Source organism: Lynx rufus, unplaced genomic scaffold (assembly GCF_022079265.1).
Source record: "Lynx rufus isolate CCGP_SWC_20201006 ecotype Redwood Valley unplaced genomic scaffold, mLynRuf1.p SCAF_2, whole genome shotgun sequence".
In the NCBI taxonomy this organism is placed as follows: domain Eukaryota; kingdom Metazoa; phylum Chordata; class Mammalia; order Carnivora; family Felidae; genus Lynx; species Lynx rufus.
This window is the reverse complement of record NW_025814834.1, coordinates 82547149-82565245: the sequence shown is the minus strand read 5'-3', so window position 1 is coordinate 82565245 and position 18097 is coordinate 82547149. Positions and strand designations below refer to the sequence as shown.

Here is an 18097-nt window from a genome sequence, read left to right as displayed (position 1 = left end):
CTTTCAGCACAAAAAGCATGTGATTGAAACTCAGTACAGCCATTGATATGGTAGGTATAAGAAAATGAAATAGAGACCACAAAAGAACACTTTAGGTAAAAGACTGCAAGGCAATGAGCTTGGTGTTATGTTCTATGTATTTATTTATTCTCAGAACATGCCAGTAAAGAAAATAAAGGGAAACTGTCATTCCCTACATTTGAAGTTACAGGTGCAAAGAGAATATGGGATAAAAATGTTCACGGATGGATTGTACTATGTAAGTTATTAGCCCTCTCAGGATACGTGACGTTTGTGTGGAAATAATCTTCTAGTCTTACAGAGACTAATGTAGAGTGAAGAAGGGCAAAGGCTCCTTTAAGGTTGTGAATGAATTACTAATAGTTGCTATTGACAGTATTTGCAACCAAACATTAAATGCCTAGAATTTATCCCTCCTCTGATGCACAAGGCTTCTAGGTTAAAAGTTGCCTTCTGCTTTGTTTTTTAGCCAATACCAAAACTCTATTAAATTCTTGATTGTGTGATAAAAATCTATGTCTGTTCTTTCAGTTAAGTTTTTGCAAAATGAGCCATTTCTTCTTTGCTGTAAGATATTTTTACAACAATGTTTTGCTGTTTAAGAAGGTTTCCTATTATCAGGGTTACACCACTTGTTTGTTTACATATTCCAGGCTTAATGTTTCCTTGTGTACAAAAGAAGGACTTAAAATATGTTTGACTTTAGACATTGAGTCTGTATAATCAAAGGTGAAGACAGAACTCAGAGTGGTGTGATATGTTTGCTGATTCAATGATCTATTTTGTACCTTTCAAGAAATAAATTGTCCCAGTGTGCAAATTGGGAGAATTTTATTCCATTGCAATACACTAAACTCACTTATGAAGTCACTAGAAATCCTTCAGTTCTCTAGGACATGCCTAAGCTATTACTTACTAAAATCAAGTGGTCTGAAAACACTGATGCAGCTTCTAAAAGTACCCAATTCTAGGCAGTGATGTTCACTCTACACAAATTTGACTCATTAAAAATAATGCTTAAAAATATTCCTGTGGTATCATCAAAATAGATTTCATTTCCACATGCATGTAGTACTAGATAAATCTTAGTGTTCTTCCTTTATAGGAACTTACATCAAACAGCATTAATGCCAGTCAAGCAAAGAGTAGACTAAAAGTTATTTTGTAAGAATTATACTTGCAAATTCAAAGTAACAGCCCACCTTTCTACAGATTAAAAATGGAACAACAGAAGTGTGAAGGAGTTGCTGAGCTACTCCTCAGTGAGAGCTAGTCCAGGAAATTTCAAAATATCTGTCCAAGACCCATGGGTACAGGTACAAGGGAGAGTCTTTATCATAGATAACCTAGGGCAGAGCTCCTGTGCTCTACAACTCCGCAGGGACACCTCTTCTGACAAACATGCTTCCTGGAGCACAGCTCCATAAACCACTCCCCACAAAGTTGAGCAACTCAGAGGCCTGACTCTAAAGCAATGTTTTCAGCCTTTTGGTACTTCTTCCTTCCTACAGTAAGAAATTAACTTGCATTATAATCCACTAGATATATGTTTTTAATTTATAACAAAAGTTTCCAAAAATAAAACAATTATATGTGATGCACTCTGATCTTTTTGATCCCATGCTATCTTATCCTGTCGTATTCTATTTCTTTCTTTTTTTTTCTCTAAGACAGTCATGGCCCACTGAAATGATTTTATCACCTACTAACATGACCTAGCACTCATATATATAAATTAGCAGAAACAGTTTGCACAAAATAGTGCCCTAAATATACAATGTATTCTTTTGCTTTTCTATTTCATTTATCAAAATATACTGGTTGGGGCACACTAAGTTGGTTTTGCAGCCCCAAATAGGTCTAAACTATCTTAGAATATTCATGAGGTAATTAACTCAACAAATATTTATTGAGCACCTAGTATGTGCTAAGCACTGTTTTAGCACTGCAGATAAAGTAGTATACAATGGAAGGACACAAAGTTAACTGTATTTATAACTTAGAAACTCAGTTTACTCTGCTCATTAAACAAAATAAGGAGATAAAACTTCTGAATGGAATATTGAAACATTTTAAGTGTTACTCTACGCTCATATTCAGAGAGCAGAAATCCCACCAAGCAAGGGATTTAACCTCTTTTCTCAAAATTGGTTTCCTTACAATAAAAATTTTTATCATGTGATAAAAAGCATTTCTAAAAATAAACCAAAACTTTGTTACTTGAAACATCTCAAGCATTTTTGCATTTACTCCAACAGTTTAAGAGTAATTCTGTGTTAAGGAAACAAATGATCAGTAACACACACACACACACACACACACACACACACACAAATTCACTTTTTTTTTTTTTTTGCCTGACACCATTACCACCACAAGACTGATCTTGATACAGTCATGACTCAAACTTCATATTCCAGTATTCAAGCATCCTTTCCACTTGTTTTCTTCCTCCCCAGCAGGTTGGCCCTGTTAAGGGCGGAAAGCATTTCATTAGATACTGCCATTGATCCCTTACCCCCAATTCTTCTCTAAATGCTTTGGTTTGGGGTCCCCCTCCCTCCCTTCCTTTTACAGAGCAAATAACCACCAGTCCCTAGGTCTTCCTGCCTACTTCTGCTAAAAGAATGCTAGGAATTTACATCAGGATCCAAAGCACAAAGATAGAAATTGATATATTTTTATAAATACATATACAATGCCATTACTAAGGCTTGGGAAAATAATGTCTTGTTGCAAGATCTAGACTGTTCATACAAGTTATCTATTTATTTTTTAAATTAATCCTTTAAATATAGAGGAGAAAATTTTACTATTTCCATAGGATTGAAAAGTGAATTATATTTTATTAGACTCACTAGGGCATGATGTTTCCTCTTGTTTCTACAAGCATTCATTTTTATTAAGGATTACCATTGACCTTGTTTGCATTTAAAGTACACTTGCCAAAGCAAATTATAAAGGTCAAATGGTGAAGGCATATCTTTTATATGAATCATCTCTTAGGCTCTTAAATTTTTATAGATAAAAATCAGTATTTGGGCATATTAACTTTGAAAAAATTTTCTAGCATAAAGTAGTGTTTATTCAAAATTGGGGATATAGATCAAATGGGTATAATGACATTTTAAAAGCACTTTATTGATCCATTTGGTATAAGTTTTATGCCATCTCTTGTGTGCATACAAAGACATGTACAATAATATTAATACTTAAGAGCCGACCATAGAAGAGTTTAGCATAATGTAAACAACGACTTTCCTTAAAGAATATTGGTGACAAGAGAAATAAATCTAAAGCGGTAGATATTACCTTTGTTCTAAAAAGCAAAAAAAAAATTTTAAATGAAGCAGAAAAAAAATCTCAACAATGAAACTAGTAATAATAGGAAAATATCCTTTAAAAACCTTTAAAAATTTTACTGGTGCTACTTCTGTGTGTACACACACATATACACTCACACACGTCATAAATTATATGTGTATGCGAAGAGTACTGTTTACATCTGGGAATCTACCCCACTGGGAAGGTTAACAGTGTCAATTCCTGATTGTCCCAGTTTATCTCAACCTCTGACTGGGTGTCTAGGCACGTGACCTCACCCCAGGAAAGTTTATTTGGGTGACTTTTCAGTCTCATCTCCTACTTCATTAAAAGCAACAGAGACAATGAGAAAAAGAATTTGTGCCAGTTCATGGTGCTGCTGGCTGGTGTGAAATAATCATTTTTTTTCAGTTAAAGGACTTCTCCAACTTACTAACTTGTTCCAGGCTCCAGATGCCATTTGGCTATTTAACTGCTTATTGTTTAGTGAATAGTTTGCTTTTTAAAAGAACTTAGTAACTGTCCCTTTCATTAGTTTAAGCACAAAACATCTTGGCTGGAAAAAAAATTCATCTTTAAGAAAACATTTTTTTTCCATGTGCTTCAAGAGACCATATGGTTTTTATGCAGAACTGTGAAGTAGGTTTGCCAGAGAGTGCCTATTAAGCAGATTAAGCAGCTCAGAAATAAGCAATCTCCAATTTCACTCCAGATATAAAAATTCAGGGTCTTCTTTGGATGACCCCAAGCATTTCTGAGTGACTTTAAGAACTAACTCAGAATACTTTGGAATGTGCCTCTTCCTCTGTAAGGTGATTTTAACTCCCTGGACCACGTGAGAGTCTAAAGTAACTTGTCACCTTCCAACCATCTCCTTTCCTGTCCCTGACCTCCTGGCTTTGGACCAATACTGAAATCAGTTTTTACTTTATCCACAAATGGATGGTATCCTCTCCCTTACTTCCCATACACACATGCCACACACACAGCATCAAAAGCTCTGATTTCTAGACGTTGAATGCCGGTTTTATGTTCTTAATAGATTCACTGAACCAACATTTTTGGAATGTCAACTGTGTGTTAGAGACCATGTTAGGTCTCAGAAATAAGAAGTGATCCTTGCCTTTAATGGTTTAGAAAGATAATTTCAAATCTCTGTGCTGCTTGTCTAAGGCAATAGGTTTAACCATGGTGGGAGGGGAGGTGTGTGTGGAAAAGCAGCATACAATATTTTTGGTCAGTTTCTTTGTTTTCAGGATATGTACCTCCATGTACTTTATTATCCTCCATGCACTTCATTATCTCCTTCTCTTTTTTTCTAATGACCTTGTTTCTATCTCCTTTTCCAGTTTCAAATCCCAGATCAAATGTTACCATTGCTTAGTTTACCCTCACACCTTCAGTTTTCCAATTGTCCCTTTGTTGTATATCCGTCAAATCTCTTAGCATATTGCATTATAGTTACACTAGCTCTGTGAACAGAGCTTTAACATTTCTGATTCATATAAGCTCCCAATAAATGTGTATCGAAAGAGGAAAAAGAAAGACAGGGAGATTTGTGTGTTTATCACTTTTCCTATACAATGAGTTCCTGCAGGAAAGGGCAGGGAGCTGTTTTTGTGGTTGTTTTATATCACCATTTCTATCCTTTTATTTAACAGAGCCTTCCTGCTCATTGTTGAAAGTTAGAGAAAATAAAAAATAGGCCTTGATCCACATATTACCCTTAAGAAGCTTGGGATGTCCACAACCTTCTTGTTTGTAATATTTTCTTTATTGTCATTCCTCAAGAGCAACCATACTTTCTTTATTGTCATTCCTCAAGAATATTAATATGAAGAACTTTTAGAATAATGTCCCCAAATGGCTCCTAAATGTAGATGTTTCTCTCTTAAAAAACAAGACAAAAATATTAATAATAGTAAACTCTAAGGAAACCCTACATCTATAATGTCTTGCTAGAGTATTTTGAAAATGTGCTCTGGTTGTGGTTAAAAGGACAGTGATCTGTACATTTAAATATGTCATTATTGGTTAGCAGATGGGAAAAAAATGGCCACAGATAGCGATTACCAGTAAATAAGAGTTGTTATTGGCTTGTTTAAAAAGATGGTTTCAAAATGCAAATAAAGCACATTTTTTGCCACTTACAGAAATAGGAAGCTTTACGAAGCAATGAAATGCTTAAGGTGTTGACTGTTTTATCACAAAGCTGAATTAACATTTAAAGAATTGTATACCATATGCTTCCTTCAGTATTTGATATGTTCTTACTCTACTCATTGTGCACATAGTCATTGTCTTGTGATAAAGGTTTATAAATATTTATATATTTTTAAACAGATTTTTTATAAATCTCATTCTTTAAATGAAACACTGAAAACTTAAAAAAAAAACAGACATGACAGCTGGGAAAAATTGCAAAGTCATGCAATATAGAGATATTCTATAAGGTGTGTTGGATATACTGATTTATACTTACTACTATTACTACATCACCACTACTAACCGCAGCTACTAATGTAAATAATAATGCTGACAATGATAACTCCATTTATTTGTGTAGACTTTTAGACATTACAAGCCTGTCACTGACCTGTTTTTGATTCTCACAACAATCATGCCAGTTTTTCCTAAAGAAAACTCAAAGGTAGCAAAGTATCATATGCAGGAAGATGTTCATCCCTGTGTTATATACGATGATGAAAATATAAATACCAAACTTTATCAGAATAGGTCAACAAATATGATTGATCCATAGACTACAAGATTAAAAATATTCATGCAAACGTCCATATACCAAAAAGGAAAAATTCTTGTGTTATTCCGTTAGAAGAAAACAAGAAGCATATAAAATTTGTAGTACTATTACAACTATGGAAAAATTTCTGCATATATGTATTTAGACAAGGTCTCAATGGTAACATGGTCAAATATAAAGTTTTTGATGGCATAGCACAGCAGTCAAGTGTTTGGATTATTTTAGATTTTCAGTAACACTAGTGTTGTTCATTATATCATATACATGTTACATAAGCCTGTAACAATATTTGATGAATGCATATATTACATAATGCTTCTCTTTAGGGAAAGACCTTTTATGAAAACAATGATTGTAGGTTCCTTTTCAACAGAATGTGATTCTCACCCCATCCCTTGTGCATCTGGATCACCAGGGGTGATTTCAAAGGATACTACTGCTCAAGCTGTACCCTAAGAGACAAGCTTTCAACTAACCTGGGATAAGGCCCAGGCATTGTTTTTGTTCATTTGTTTGTTTGAAGTTCTCCAGGTAATTCTATTGTGCAGCTTGTATTGAGAACAACTAAAACGATTATAATAAGCAACTGAAATTTTATATTTTTAAATATGAAGTTCCTTGAATTTTCGTCTGAAGCGTAAGACTTTCAAGATTAAGAATGCTATTTGGGTGATGGCATTTGGTCTGATTTAAGGAATCCTAAGTACAGAGTATCTTTATGCTATCAGTGACAAAAAATTTTTAAATGATAAAACATAGTGTTGGTGAGAAATGAACACTGCCATACCCTGTTTATGAAAATGTAAGTTGAATGTGCATTGATCAACTTCACTGTAGGGCAGTGTGACAATATGTACTCATATTAAAAAATATGTAAACCCTTTTGTCCCTGGAATTCCACTTTTAAGAATTTATCCTTAGAAAATAACTGAGCATATTGGCAAAGATGAGTTAATAAGAATGTTTACCATAGTGTTGCTTACAACAGTAAAAGATTGGAAACAATCAGATATCCATGACTGTAGATTGATTGAATTTTGGTATATTCATACATGATAGTAGTAAAATGGCTCTAAAGTTAACACGACTTAACATGGAAAGATAGTCAAAACCTATCGATAAAAGAAAAAGGTTACAAAACAGCATGATTCCATTTTTGTTAAAATATGTAATATGTGTATGTATGTCTGCATATGTATATACATACAGGTGGGAAAAGCCTGCAGAACTACACATTAAAATATTAATAGTTATCTTCATAGGTATTTTTTATTTTGTTTTATACTCTCATGTATATTCTAGGGTTTTTTTTTTTTCACTAAAAGGAAGGTAGTGTTATAAATAAAGACCAAAAACATTTTCTTAAATGAAAATATATTTTGAAAAATAAAGACTTGTTACCTTTGTCTACCAGCTACAGCACAGATTGCCCTGTCTTCATCACCTTGTCCACTTTGTGAAAAGCAAGCTATTTGACAGAATAGTTAGCTATTTCTTAATATTTTTTAATATTTCTAAACTTCTTCAATATACCTATTTTCAAAGTAGATGAGGAAGTATAGAGTTAAATTTAAGTGTTATTAAACAGTGCCAAATTTAAGTGTTATTAAACAGTGATTACAATTAATCTGATTTAAATTCCCAAAGGTGGTGTGTAACAAATTAATTGAAATATACCTTAATGTATTTTTATGGGGTTGTCTTCTTTAACGTCCATAATTAATAAGTGTTTTTTCTTCTTCTTCTTCTTCTTCTTCTTCTTCTTCTTCTTCTTCTTCTTCTTCTTCATTTTAGGCGGTTCAGGACCATCATCCTCCATAGCCATAGCTGGCACCAGCCACCCTGCCATCACAAAGACAACATCTGTTCTTCAAGATGGCGTCATAGTTACCACCGCAGCTGGAAACCCACTGCAGAGTCAGCTGCCTATTGGGAGTGATTTTCCTTATGTTGGCCAAGAGCACGCACTTCATTTTCCATCCAACAGCACTTCAAACAACCATCTTCCACACCCCTTGAACCCCAGCCTCCTCAGTTCTCTACCTATCTCTTTGCCAGTGAATCAACAGCATCTCCTAAACCAGAATCTATTAAATATCCTCCAGCCTTCAGCAGGAGAAGGCAAGTCTGAGATCAACCTCCACCCTTTAGGTTTTCTCAACCCGAATGTAAACGCTGCTTTAGCTTTTCTCTCCGGTGACATGGATGGGCAGGTATTGCAGCCTGTTCACTTTCAGCTCTTAGCAGCCCTGCTTCAGAACCAAGCCCAAGCAGCTGCCATGCTTCCCCTGCCATCTTTCAATCTGACCATCTCAGATCTTTTGCAACAGCAAAATACCCCTTTACCCTCATTAACACAGATGACAGCCCCACCAGACCATTTGCCAAGCAATCAGTCAGAGAACAGCCGAGCTGAGACCCTTTTAACCAGCCCCCTGGGGAACCCTTTACCGAGCTTTGCAGGCAGTGACACTACTTTTAACCCCCTGTTCCTCCCAGCTGTCACTGGGGCCTCAGGATTAATGGCCTTGAATCCCCAGCTGTTGGGAGGTGTCCTGAACTCAGCATCGGCCAACACCGCTAATCATCCAGAGGTTTCCATAGCAACTTCCTCCCAGGCAACCACTACCACAACCACTACATCATCAGCAGTGGCAGCACTGACTGTCTCAACACTTGGTGGGACAGCAGTGGTGTCAATGGCAGAAACATTGCTGAATATATCTAATAATGCTGGGAATACACCTGGTCCAGCTAAACTCAACAGTAACTCTGTGGTGCCACAGCTACTTAACCCTCTACTGGGGACAGGTCTGCTTGGTAAGTTAAATTTTTTCACAAATTTTTACAAAAGAAACGTTTTTCTAATTCTATTTTCTCCTTTTTAAAAACTCCATTTTGTCACACTATTTTTAAAAATGTTTTTGTTATGTCACAGCTTGCTTAAGGAACTAAATATAATAACACCCACACACACCCATAGTTATACAAACATGAAAATGACTTTTTCCTCTTCCCCTATTCTAGCAGTACTGAATAACATTTTAATCTGCTTTCTCTGATCTTCTAATTCTGATGCCACTTAAACTTAACCTACCTATCATTCTCTTAAGCCAAGTAGAGTCTTATTTTCCAAACAATAAAGCACAGGCCCATCATAAAAATAACTCTTATTTGAATTTTAGTTGGTGTGGCATCACAGGGTTAGTATGAGCGGCTGCACTGTGGATGGAAACTGTTTGAGGAAGTGTTTCTTCCAGGTGACCCCTACATAAACAAAAGTAAATGCTTATCCAGCAAAATAAGAAACAAGGCATAAAAACATCCAAAGATAAATTTTGCTCAAGTTCAAGGAAACAGACAGTCTCAATAGCTGCTGTTAGATTTCCTCAGCCAGTATAATTCCTTAGAACTTTGTGGCTTAAAAACAAAATCCTTCACGTATATTATTCTATCGCAAAAAAGTTAGAAAATAATGCAAGTATATCCAACTGACTAATGCAGATAGCTATAATATTAAGTGCAGAGATCTATCCAGAAAGTCTGGAAAGAGGCACATACACATAACACTGTCAAAAGGGCATCTGCAGTACCTAAAAATTAACAATAATGTTTCCAGATTTTATGGACACCTTTAGAATATAGTTTACTAATTTTATAGCTTACTAGTTGCTATAGTTTATTAGTTCTATTTGGTGTCAAAATCAATAGTTAAATAACCTAAAATACATCACAGGTTTACATATTTCGAGTTACAAGACAATTTCAATGGCATTGTCTTCAAGATAATTTCAATGTAATTTTAAAACAAGTTAATTTTGAATTATGAATATGAACTTAGTTGTTGACTAATCCCATCTGATTTAATAATATTCATTTTTAATGATTATGGCAATGAATTCTTTTGTATTATTAGCTTTCTTTACAGTTTTAATTTTAGGTGACCAACCTTTTACTTAAAAACAATATACATATTCCTTGGCCAAATCTGATTTTATTTGGTGGTATTTATTGATGACTGTGGCATGAGAACTAAATTTTGTTAATAAGGCCTGATCAGATCCACTCATTTTAATAATTCGCTCAGATACTTATGATTACTAAAACATTTTACGATTAATTTCCACCTTTAGTTTTAGGTGCTGTAACAAAAATAATATCAAGGAGTTTAGAACACTGAAGCTCAATCTATAATGATTGGCTAATGGATAGAGCAAAAACTAAGTAGTGTCTCCAGGACATAAAGTCAAAAAACTAACTACGAAAGATAAAATTAATTAATAATAATACTCTCTGTTTACCACTTAGTAAGACATTGATGAGAAAAAGAGAAAAGAATGACCATGCCAAGTGCAGTTTTCAGTTTTTGTTTCAGGAATCCTCAGGTGCATAGATAGGCATAGGATCTCTGAAGAGTCACACTGACTTACATTTTATGTTTTTCAAACTATAGGTGACATGTCCTCAATAAACAATACATTGAATAACCATCAACTGACTCATCTGCAGTCGCTGTTAAACAACAATCAGATGTTTCCTCCAAATCAGCAGCCGCAGCAGCAACTTCTCCAGGGGTACCAGAACCTGCAAGCATTTCAAGGACAGCCCACAATTCCTTGCCCGGCTAACAGTAACCCTATGGCTTGTCTGTTTCAGAACTTTCAGGTACTCTCCTTCCCTGGGTTATTCAAATAGTAAACAATGTCTAGGTCTGTTAAAATACTTAACTGGGGGGAAGAGACAGAAAAAGGAGGTCATGTGCCCTCTCACGTCCACTTACTATTATTTCCCAAGAATGACTATTGTTAAACATTCCAGTCTTTTGTGTGAAGGTTATTTTATTTTGACTGAGCCCTCTCAGTGGTCCTTTTGGAGTGGACAGTAAAAACTGATCATATGATCCTCTTAAACCCTTTGGTGGTTTCCACTGCTCTCCTGACTGAAATCTACATCTTTAACATGCCAGCTTGGCCTGACTCTCCAGTCCTGCCCTCACCACTCTCCCTGGCTTCAGCCCCATCGCCTTCCTTTACCTTTACAAGCTGAATACATTTCTGATAGATTAAGGATCTAGATGGAAAGAATGACACTTAATAAATATAAAAAGAAAATACAGATTTTTTTTAATAATCTTGAGGCAGAGAAGGTTCTTTCAGTAAAATACAAAATGAGGAGGTCAAAAAGAAAAGAAGTAATAATGCTGAATACATAAAACTTTAAAATCTCCATATGATCAAGGGCATTTTAAACAAAGTTAAAGACAAGTGGCACCTGGCAGAAAATACTTGCATAATAATGGCAAGTAATCGACATTCATTACACAAAAAGAGCTCCTACAAATCAGGAAGAAAAAAGATAATTGATAATAGAAATAGATAATAGAAAAATGAGCAATAGATATGAACAGAAAATGAAAAATAAATTATTAATGAACATATGAAAAGAGTAATCAGAGTTAGACAAATTACAACATTCATGTGTCAATCAGATTGATTGATAGTCCTTGCTGACTTTTAGAGATATTGTTGGTCTGATTGTATGCTGATACAGATTGTATGCTGATACAAATCCAGGTAACTTGACAGTTTATCAGGGTTTTTGTTTTAAGTTTCTTTTATTTATTTTGAGAGAGAGCCAACAGGGGAAGGGCAGAGAGAAAGGGAGAGAGAATCCCAACCAAGCAGGCTCAGTGCTGTCAGCACAGAGCCCAACCTGGGGCTTGAACCCACAAACTGTGAGATCATGACCTGAGCTGAAAGCAAGAGTCAGTCAGTTAACCAACTGAGCCACCCAGGTGCCCCTATCAGGTTTTTAAATATACCTATCCTTGGGTATGCCTGAGTGGTTACCATCCCATATCCTTGGGATGCCTGGGTGGTTCAGTCAGTTAAGCGTTCAACTTCGGCTCAGGTCATGATCTTGTGGTTTGTGAGTGTGAGTCCTGCATTGAGCTCCCTGCTATCAGCACGAGCCCACTTCAGATCCTCTGTCTCCCTCTTTCTCTCTCCCACTCCCACCCCTGCACCCGTGCATGGTCTCTCTCTCAAAAATAAGCATTTTTCAAAAATAATGTAAAAAATAAATATACATACCCTTTGACCCAGAAGTTCAACTTCTTTGTATCTATTTTAGAGAAATCTTCAAATGTGAACAAAAGGGCACATGCCAGAATGTTCATTACAACGTGATTTGTGGTGGCAAAAATTAGAAGCCACTTAAGTGTCTATCAGTAGGGAAATAATTAAATATATTTTGGTATGTCCATCTTTCTAGTACTAGTAGGTTTAGGTATATTTATATAACTGATTTGAAAAGATCCACAAGATTGCAAGGCTTCAATACTGTAGTATTATAGAACAATACTAAAGTACAAAACCATTTATGTGAAAGAAGGAAGGAAAGAAAGAAAATTAGCTATACACCTAAACACCTTAATGTATTAAAAATAAGTGTCTGCAAGGATGCTCTCCAGCACTGATTACTTCTGAGAAAGAAAATGGGATCAGAGTGGGATGGGAAAGTCAGATTTGGGTGGGGAGTAGTGATAAAGAAAATTTTATCTATTTTGACAATGAGAAAATGTTCATGTACATCTTGTGGAATAAAATAAATTTAGAAGGGAAGAGAAAGTGCTCAGCCATGTCACTGAGAATCTCAAACAAGCAGATAAAGCCTGAAGAAAATCCACTAGATTTAGGACATCACCAGTGATGGTGGAATTCAGTTTTGGTGGGGTGATGGGAGCACAAGACAGATTGCAGTGGGTGGAGGGATGAAAAGGTTAGGATTAAAGGGTATGGATTACTCTTTCAAAAACGTGACTAGGAAGAACATAAGAGAAACAGACGTAGGTTGAATGCAAACTTTTAGAATATGGAAGCTATGCACATGGTTGTATGCTAAAGGAAAAATAAAAATGAAAATGAAAAGTAGAAAAGATTGAACATAAGGAAGACAAGGGATAATGGATGAGGTAAGATCCCTGAGGAGTGCCTTGGGATCCAGAGCATAAATGAAGGACTTACCTTCAGAGAGCAGAAGAGGGCTCTCTTATGCTGGGAAGCAGGGTAGGATTGGGGGCATAGATAGTTGCAGAGAAGTGTGTCCTGCCAGGGGGCAGAGAGTAGCAGAATATAAGAACTATGAGAATTCTTAACCTTATGAACTCCATTTTCTCTGTTAAGTAAGGCTATCAGCTAAGAATAGTGCTAGAGATGGTAAGCAGCCAGCTTCGAGAAGTGGATGAAGATTTGAATGGCTGTGAAAGAGAATGGTACCTAACTAGAGGGTCACTGGATTGATGAGAACAATAAGCCCCCAGCTGCAGTTGAACGCCCTGAATTCCTAGACAGATACTCAGCAACCTCACTGTGGATACAGATAAGCAGGCAGTGAAAATGATCCCAGATTGAGATTTTATCTGGTAGGTGTAGACAGGGGAAGAATAACAAGAGAGTGGTTGATACGCTGATGGATCCCAGGTTCTGGTTAGTGGAAAAGGATGTGAAGACAAGAAGGGAGAGATCATTGAGGGGAAAAATTGAAGTGTCAAGGGTCTGAAGCAGCAATTCTTAGGTGGGGTTGGTGAAATTAGAATAACCTTGGGGACTTTTTCAAACTGCATCATCCTTCCTGTCCTGAACATGCATATTCTTACCTAGTGGGCACTCCCTCCCTTCATTTCTTCCAATTAACAGTCACATCTCTAGAGAGACATTGACACTGTTGACAGCAGAGGGGTGTCCCCCAGCCAGTAGCCAGGTAAGATTGAAGAATAGGTGTCACTGTTCTATCCAAAACCTTCAAAAATAGTGTCATATCAGAAACATTTTGTTGTTATGAAAAGAGTATGATATATATATATATATGGAGAGAGAGAGAGACAGAGAGAGAGGGAGGGAGCTTAGTTGTATTTCAGTAGAAATATAAGTGAGTGAGAAATCCTTTTCAAAATTTGGTTCCCTTTGTAATTCGAGCAGTGCTGGTGATGGACTTGTTTCTCTCTTTGAATTCCAAGTTGCAAAACCTGTAATGACAGGTAAATAGGTGGAGTCATCACCTGAAAACAGTTTGTGTCCAACCACCTCACCTGTAACTTTGCTAAAGAATGTTTGGTAATGATGATTTCTTTAAAAAAAAAAAATCTGTGAAATGATTTCAACCAAAGAAACGGGACCCAAATATAATCAGGACACAAGCTTTTGTAAACAGTGACTTTTTATTTCATGTTTGAGCCTTGCTCTTCCTTTATATTTCCTTCCTTGTTATGTTTGTTTGCATTTTGGCAAATCTTAAAAATATGGTCTTTCTCTTTGAGGTCTTTAAAGACTTTTCTCTCTCTCATTGCTTCCTGTCTGTTTCTTCAAGGTGAGAATGCAGGAAGATGCAGCTCTCCTAAACAAAAGAATAAGCACTCAGCCGGGGCTCACAGCTCTTCCTGAGAATCCAAACACCCCACTTCCACCTTTCCAAGATCCATCTTGTGAGTTGCAGCCGAGGATTGACTCGTCTCTTGGTCAGCAGGTGAAGGACGGCCTCATTGTGGGCGGCCCAGGCGATGCTTCTGTGGATGCCATTTACAAAGCAGTGGTTGATGCAGCCAGCAAAGGAGTGCAGGCTGTCATCACCACTGCAGTCAACAGTACAACTCAGATCAGCCCCATTCCAGCTCTGAGTGCCATGAGTGCCTTCACTGCCTCGATTGGTGACCCATTAAGTCTCCCCAGTGCTGTCAGTGCAGTCATTCATGGACGAAACATGGGCAGTGTCGATCATGATGGTAGGCTAAGGAATGCAAGAGGGGCTCGGCTGCCCAGGAATCTGGACCATGGGAAGAACTCAAATGAAGGAGATGGGTTTGAATATTTCAAGTCAGCAAGTTGCCACACATCCAAAAAACAGTGGGATGGGGAGCAAAGCCCTGGAGGGGAGCAAAACAGGTGGAAGTGTGAGGAGTTCTTAGATCATCCAGGCCATGTCCACAGTAGTCCTTGTCACGAAAGGTCCAACAATGTCTCCACACTGCCATTTCTGCCTGGGGAACAGCACCCGGTACTGTTACCACCAAGAAACTGTCAAGGGGATAAAATTCTGGAGGAAAATTTCAGGTATAATAACTACAAAAGAACTATGATGAGTTTTAAGGAGAGACTAGAGAACACTGTGGAAAGATGCGCACACATTAATGGGAACAGACCTCGACAGAGTCGGGGCTTTGGAGAGCTGCTGGGCACTACAAGGCAAGACCTGGTCCTAGAGGAGCAATCTCCAAGCTCCTCAAATAGTTTGGAAAATTCTCTAGTCAAAGACTACATCCATTACAATGGAGACTTTAATGCCAAAAGCATTAATGGGTGTGTGCCTAGCCCTTCAGACGCTAAGAGCATTAGTAGTGAAGATGACCTAAGGAATCCAGATTCCCCTTCTTCAAATGAGTTGATACATTATAGGCCAAGGACGTTCAACGTTGGCGACTTGGTCTGGGGCCAAATCAAAGGACTCACTTCTTGGCCTGGAAAATTAGTAAGAGAAGACGACGTTCACAATTCATGTCAACAAAGCCCCGAGGAAGGGAAGGTATACCAATCTTTATCCATTGTCAAATACTAACCTTTGTTCAGATGTCAATTGTTATTTTATGTTATCATCACTTTGTATTCTTTGGATTTGAAATTAGGATTCTTCATGACTCATTGAGGTCTCACAAACTTCTGGAGCATAAAATGAAGAGGGGATGGTTATAGTCACCAAAATGTCCTATCAAGGGGTGAGTTGTGAAGCATTCGTAGATTCCACAAGGGCCTGTAACCTAGGAACCAGATTTCCAGAGTTTTGTTAATTCTGCCTTCCTTCCCTGCATTTATCTAACTCTTCATTCCATACCCAGAGGATGAAGGCAAGTAGCAATGACTGGGAAAAAAATCTGGTGACCTTTGGAGTCCACGGGTGTGGCAGAGGTAGGGCAACAGGAAGTGCCGGGGGACAGCGTCTCCTCCATGTGCTCGCATGTGACACATACTGCTGAGGAGAGGGCCAAACCAGGGTGCAATTGCAGCCATTTCTGGAAGCCGCAGGTAACGTCTGTGTTCAGAATGGTGTCTCCTTTCAGGAAAAGTTCTGGGCCTTTATAACATATGGAAATGTTTAACCCCACAGTCTGGTTCTACTTAACACAATCTGATCATATAAATTAAATGAAAACTTCTCCATGAAACTACCATTCAACTTAGAAGAAATTAGTAGGGGTCTTCTGGGTTTTACCCCCTCTCACAATGGTAGAATTGGCTCACGAGGCAAGAAATATGCAGAATGTTCAAAGCAGATAGAAAAATTTATATCTGACCAGGAGGAGATAATTATGCACATTCCCCACATGTAATGAAGAAACGTAATTTTTCATCTCCTTAGGAAATAAAAATTACTCTTACAAATATATATTATTCTCTTAAAGAGTATATTATATAAAGCTATTTTCAACTCTGCTCAAACTTCCACTGGCACTTAGGTTTAATGGCAGGAAACCAAAAACATTTTTGCCAGCACAATAAAAAGATTGTCTTTCTCCAAATGACCAGGAGGTCCTTAAACCCGTTGCTTATAATGCCTAATATATACTTGTCAGGATATGCTCTGGGCATAATGTTTCTACGTTTGATAAGAAAATGAATTCCATACTCCTGTTCACAAAACATTTTATTCTCTAATCTCTCTGAGACCAGACAAAACATTCTTTAGGTTGATAAACCTAAATACTTTTGACAGTTTATTCAAAAAGTAATTAGAAACAGCAAAATTGGGCTTTTATAATATAAATGGACTGCTACAAATTTAAAATGTAGATGCTGAACTGTTTTACAATCTCTGTGCAAATGAAACCACGTCTTTTTAGGTGCCATTTTACAAAAAGCTTAGCTAAAAAAAAAAGATTATGGCCTCCCTTTCCTGGAAACATTCTTCCTGTCCTAAATGCCTTGTCTAAATATCTCTTCATGTCCTCAGGAGAATAAAGGCATGTACTTTTAACACATTTCACATTAAACAATGGTCCTAATCTTCTGGTTAGTGTGTGTTTGCAAACTCCTGGGACTGAGTTGCTCACTAATGTTTGGGGAGATACACTTTTAAAAAAATCATTATCTAAGAGTCCAAGAAACATTTATTTTGCTGCATTTGAATAAGCACCTGGTTTTCACTCACTATGTTTATTGTAAGTGTTTAAAATATCCAGATTCTTCTTCCTTATTATAGGCAATAGATGAATTGTTAACACTGTGCATAACATTTCTGTCAATTCAAATGTCCTTCCCCACTGCCTGACATTGTAAGTTGGCATTCTGACAACCTTAGTATGAAAACCTTGATATCATGATACGCTAAAAATATTTTTAGTAATTCACAAAAAATAATGTAAAGCATATATTTAGAGGTGCAAAATTGAAAACATATAATAAAATATTAATGATAACACATGAAATATTTATCTATCATTAAAAAGTAAGGTATAACAGCCTTAGAAGCTCTAGGGCACATAACATTTTTAAAAATCTCTGGTCTTTTCAGGACCTACCTCACTTTTGCACATTAAAAAAAAACAAAACAAAGTGCTGTTTCACAAACACTGTTTTTTCTTCTATAGTTCACAAAACAAAGGAAGGGCTTCCTCATAGCTTATTTAATTATGCCCCCGAAAGCCAATGTTCTCAATGTATAAGACCAGGAAAGGCGAAATTTCAAACACAAGTCTGTCTGACTTCAAGCCAAATGGCCTTTCCTTGATGTCTTGATGATTCTGGTTCATCAAGAAAAAAATTAAACTATGTTCAATATCTGTGTAAGACAAAGCATGATTCTATTTGAAAAGATTTCCAGTAAAACATTTTTAAAATGTGTACTCTTAGTCCGGTGAACAAACCAGTCATGATGTAAATTTTATTTACATAGAACCCCTTAGTCCTCAGCAATGCTGGACAAATAAAGTCTTGTGCATTAATA

The 18097-nt window shown here is 36.7% G+C and overlaps 1 protein-coding gene across 1 annotated transcript in view; it reads left to right on the top strand.

The window, feature by feature from the left end:
* Nucleotides 1-18097, top strand: part of MBD5 (methyl-CpG binding domain protein 5) — a 141910-nt gene that overhangs the window by 102066 nt on the left and 21747 nt on the right. The window contains exons 7-9 of the mRNA XM_047083962.1: nucleotides 7901-8926; nucleotides 10560-10771; nucleotides 14474-15682. Coding sequence (XP_046939918.1) covers nucleotides 7901-8926; nucleotides 10560-10771; nucleotides 14474-15682 — 2447 coding nt within the window. The remainder of the gene's footprint in view (nucleotides 1-7900; nucleotides 8927-10559; nucleotides 10772-14473; nucleotides 15683-18097) is intronic.